The following is a 4939-nucleotide window of genomic DNA, read 5'->3' as shown; positions in this document are numbered from 1 at the left end:
CCATTATGCTCTATTAAAGGTCATACCCTTATTGATACCATACGTCTCTATATCTTCAAAATTTTTGAGATACAAATTTTAATTTTTTTCAAATTACTAAAATTTATAATTAAAAATAATTTTTATTAATATTATATGAGAATTGATTATGTAGGACCTTCTTTTATGACTTCAAATGATTATCATTAAATTCGGCATGAATCTATAAAAGATCAAGTTTCACATTTATGTAATAATTTTTTAGATATCTGTACTAATTTTAAAGATAATTATTTGAGATCCTACCGCATGACACGGAAAAGAGGAGGGTCCGATGCGATCCTTTCTCATATTTCATCTCAAAAAATTTGAATGCCTAACCCTAAGCAATATCCAAGTGAGTAAATGGATAGTATGCTTGAAGAGAGTGGAATATCTAGCCTGGGAAAACCCACGACATAGACAGGTCTCCTTCACCCCTCTTCCTCATTATTTCCCTATCTCTCCTACATCATAAATATATCCTGCAAATCCCGACCGACCAGTTGAGCAGAGGCACAGGAAAAGGCCCCTCTCTCTCTCTCTGTCTCTCTCTCTCTCTATCTCTTTCTCTGCAATTCCAGCCCTGCTAGTAATCTGATCTCCATCTTTCTCTCTCTAGAATCCCCATCTCTCTCTAGAATCTCCATCTCGCTCAACCCCTCAGAAAAGAAACCCTCTGTGTGTGTGTGCAGCGATGTTGGAAGAAGGGATCTGGGCATCAATGCATGGGTGGCTAACGCCCATGGTGCTTTTCCTCCTCCTCAACCTGGTCATAGGAACCATAGCCGTGAGCTCAAGCCTCGCCCAAAAGGACCACAACAACAAGAAGCTCGAGCGCCGTTCCTCCGTCTTGGAGCGCCTCAAATCCATCAATCTCTACAGGCAACGAACGGCTGAGGTCGCCCATCTCACTGAAACCTTCGCCTTCAATGAGCCTCTTATTGAAGAGAGAGAAACAGAGCCCCCGCTCCTAGAGAGAGAAAGGGTTCTTGTTGCAGAGAGAAAACGGGAGACGTTTGTAGAGAGAGAAAGGGAGCCTCTTGTGGAGAGAGAAAGGGTGACATTTGTAGAGAGAGAGAGCGAGGCTCATGACACGGAAGATGAGGAGCATCACTTCGTGAGGAGTAAAACAGAGACCCAGGTAAAGGGGAAAGAGCCGCCATTGAAGAGAAAGATGAAGAAATCCATGAGTGTGAAATCTACATCTGCGAGCTTCGAAGGTCCAGCAATCGTGGCGAGGCCTGCATCTGTTAGGGTTAAGTCGACCACTGCTGAAGAGGGTTCAGATGAGGTCGATGCGAAGGCCGATGATTTCATTAATAAGTTTAAGCAGCAGCTCAAGTTGCAGAGGCTGGAGTCGCTCGTCAGGTACAAGGAGATGATCAACAGAGGAAAGTAAGAGAGAGAAAGTTAGACCCAAGATTTTCTCTCTCTAACCATGGATAGTATCCATTTCCCTTGCTTTACTGTGCTTTTACCTGTTGTAGGATGCTTCTTTTCTTTTCCCTAAAACTTAGTAATCACTGTGGAATTACTGATCTGTGCTCACTGCTTTGAAATATATGGGGCTCTGCTACCCCTTTCTATCACTCTTTTTTTTGTATTTTTACTTAAAAAATTTTCTTTTTTTGTTGGATATCACTGGTGTGTAAATCGGATTTAGATGTTTGAAATATTTTGAGCGTCAGTCATGTGTAAATCTCTCTCTCTCTAAGCTGTTAACTGAACGGAAATGGTGTTTTGGTTTTCTCTCTCTAAAAGCTGTTCACTGAAAGGAAATGGGGTTTTGGTTTTCTCCCTCTAAACGCTATTTACCGAAAGGAAATGGGGTTTTGTTTGGAATTCCAGTTTTTAAATCCATGAATGGGTAACAGTTTCTCACTCTACGATGGCATGTAAAGCTCTCTTTCTCTCTCTACTGGTGAGTGAGCTACAATTTCGATTCATTTCTCTCTCTACTGCTTCTTTAACGGAAGTTGGATCGTTCATCCGCTATTATTAATAACAGTCGATGACGCATTGAATGGTTAGTGGCCACATGGCTCCAGATACTTTTTAGTCCAAACAAATATTTTCCTTTTCATTTTTAATCCCTGCAAATGCATCTCTTGAAATTTATAGGCCACAGAAGAGACCATCCTGTCTTTTTTTTGTTTTTAAGAAAAAAAATATTTAGAGGCAAAAATTACAAAAAAAAATATCGATTAACTTATTTATTTCTTATTTTTTATTTTTGCACAAACAAGATCGGCCACAGAAATTATTTTTTATTTTTTCTAAAATTGTCTTTGGGTCTAAGGAACCTCAAACTGAATTTTAATTTTAATTTTTTTAGATTTTTGTTAGCTTTAATTTTAATTTTAGTTTCCCATTAGAAAAAAAAAATCAATATTAAAATTAGGTTTAAGAATGGACTGCTCGGATTAGGAGGTAATTTTGGAATAAAAAATGTGCGCTGGACCGACTTTTTTTGTATTTTTTTTTGGGTGAGTATGTGGGGAGAGGGCATCTCGGTAAGAATTTAGTCCAGGACATGGCATTGCACATAGTCAAGCGCTAACCAATAAGCCTAGACTCTTTTTGTGTGAAATTGTTCAGGAAGAGGACTCGAATTTAAGACCTAATTTCTTTGTAATTTTTATGTATATCCTGAAAAATTATTGCAGACTTAATTTTATTGTAATTATTACCTATAAAGTGAAAAATTATTGAGGACATTTTGTATTTTAGAAAAAATTTCAAGGTCCGAACATAAATCACTATTTTATTTATTTGAAGCCAAGTGGTCAAGTTTCTTCATGTGATGCACCGTTACATTTTGGCTTAATTAATTATTATTTTTCCGTTAATGGATATGTAATATGGCAAACTAGTGATAGTTATTCGACTATTAGGCATCTTTTTTGAAAAGAGCCCTAGCTTCTTATCGTAAGCCATGTTGGAGTATAACGTAATTTTCTCATATTCCTTGCTTCCATGGAAACTAACGAAACAAATAGCTACTCTTTTATTTTTTCACGTAAAAGTGTTATTATGCAAAGCTGACTAAGGGGTGCTATCGTACAGTTTTGCTTATGGTTCTATCGTACCGTTTGGCTTATGGAAGGGAGTAAAGGGGTTGGATCGTCGTAGGTACATATCATGGTCACATCCCCGCACTTAATTACCATATTGGGATAATCATTTTTATTAATGGTGGTAGGATCCCCATACTAAGTTACATTTGGTGATAATACTTAGTTACATTTGGTGAGAGTGTCTGTACACCTAGTTACTACATTTGTGGTATCTATTTTTACTGTTGACGCTCTTCATTAACACTTTCAAAATGTAATTCTTTGATTTATTGGACAAAAGATAGGGTCTTCCCCCACTGAATTATTACCCCCTAATGGTGCTATCGTACCTTCAAAATGTAATTCTCTAGTCTATTGAAAAAAGGCTTGGGTCTTTTCCATTTAATTAATCTATCGAAAAATGGGTAGGGTCTTTCTCACTGAATTACCCTAATGGTGCTATCGTACAGCTTAGCTCTTTTTTTGTGTGAAAGTATCTTCTTGTGCGAGAACATTGGTACCTTTTTTAAAAAAAATTTTGGGGATATTTATTCAAATAATTGTAAATATGAATTATTTAATTATTCATATCTTTTGATTTAATTTTTCTAAAAAACATACAAAAAAACCATTTATTTTCGATATGAGGAGGTCACACTCTTGTCTAACATATTTTAAATAGAGTAGTTATGAGGGTCTAGTTAACAAAGTTCAATAAAAACTATATCAAACTTTTTAACATATCCCAAACCAATCCAATTGAACGTCTAATGGCAATTATAACTTTTTTTTTTGGTGACAAACAAAAAAGGTATCATAGTATACAACCCCTTTGAAAATACCAATCAGAAGTACCTAGCCATGACAAGGAATAGTTGTAAAAAGGTCAGCGCGAAGTGCTCCATCTCTTGTGGGTAATCTGACCATTCTTTTTTATTTTTCTTTTTTTGTCTCTTTCCGTGATGCTCGGCATAAGATTGATATAGACTGTCCAATTTTTTGATATAGACTGTCCAATTTTTGGGTAGTCAGACCTAGAAGTTTAGAAGTTATATATAGGGAAAAGTTTATATAGAGCCGAGGCTTTAAACAATTAAATTTGAGCCCATATCAAAAATTTCACTAGAAGATGTTGTTTTGATGTCCAAATATCCTCAAATTGACCATCTCAGCATAAAGATACATGGACATGAAAAAAACATGGATTTCAAGTTTTGGAAATAATATATTTGTAACGCTTTTTTCGATCGTCAAATTTCAACATTTTCAAGTTTTCATAAATCGGTTAATCAACATTATTTTTGAAGCTTTAAACTTTATAAATAAGATAAAATATATTTTAAGGCTATCACAAAGATTTCCAGTAATAAAACCACATTTCTCGACACTATTTGAAGGTAGGCTCTAATTTGATTGTTTGGAGCCTAGGTTCTATACAAACCTAGGCTCTAAACATACAAAGTTTATAGTTCATCTAGAGTTAACAACTCCTAAAAATACAAAGTTCAATGTTAGAAGGGGTTGTGATAGGTGTATTTATAAAAAATATCATTGCTTTTTGTTTAAAGATTTATTTTAATAGATAACTTAACCATTAAGTAAAGATAAATTTGAAATTTTTATAAAAGTACAATGACATTTTGAAAGTTAGTGTCTTCGAACTTTATTTGTAGAGTGCCCTTGTCTTTTAGTAAAATTTTCAACTTAATGGAGTTAACAAAAGTACTAATTGTCTTATAGTGATATTTACACAAAGGAAAAACGTTATATAGAGTCAAGGCTCTAAACAATCAAATTAGAGCCCACCACAAAACTTTCACTAGAAGAGGTTGTATTGATGTCCAAATATCCTCAAATTGATC

The 4939-nt window shown here is 35.1% G+C and overlaps 1 protein-coding gene across 1 annotated transcript; it reads left to right on the top strand.

Annotated features, from left to right (window-relative positions):
- The first annotated feature begins 522 nt into the window (after nt 1-522).
- Nucleotides 523-1610, top strand: LOC18448183 (uncharacterized). The gene has a single exon (XM_006858259.4). The coding sequence runs from the start codon at nt 716-718 to the stop codon at nt 1418-1420; it is 705 nt and encodes a 234-aa protein (XP_006858321.1). The 5' UTR covers nt 523-715; the 3' UTR covers nt 1421-1610.
- Nucleotides 1611-4939: the final 3329 nt, after the last annotated feature.

This window comes from Amborella trichopoda, chromosome 5, assembly GCF_054954075.1.
Source record: "Amborella trichopoda isolate Santa Cruz 75 chromosome 5, AtrichopodaSantaCruz75HAP2 v2.0, whole genome shotgun sequence".
In the NCBI taxonomy this organism is placed as follows: domain Eukaryota; kingdom Viridiplantae; phylum Streptophyta; class Magnoliopsida; order Amborellales; family Amborellaceae; genus Amborella; species Amborella trichopoda.
The sequence above is the reverse complement of the archived record's forward strand: the minus strand, read 5'-3'. Positions and strand labels throughout refer to the sequence as shown.

Excerpts from the sequence above, each read along its gene's own strand:
- LOC18448183 (XM_006858259.4), top strand. The coding sequence starts at position 716 with ATGTTGGAAGAAGGGATCTGGGCATCAATGCATGGGTGGCTAACGCCC.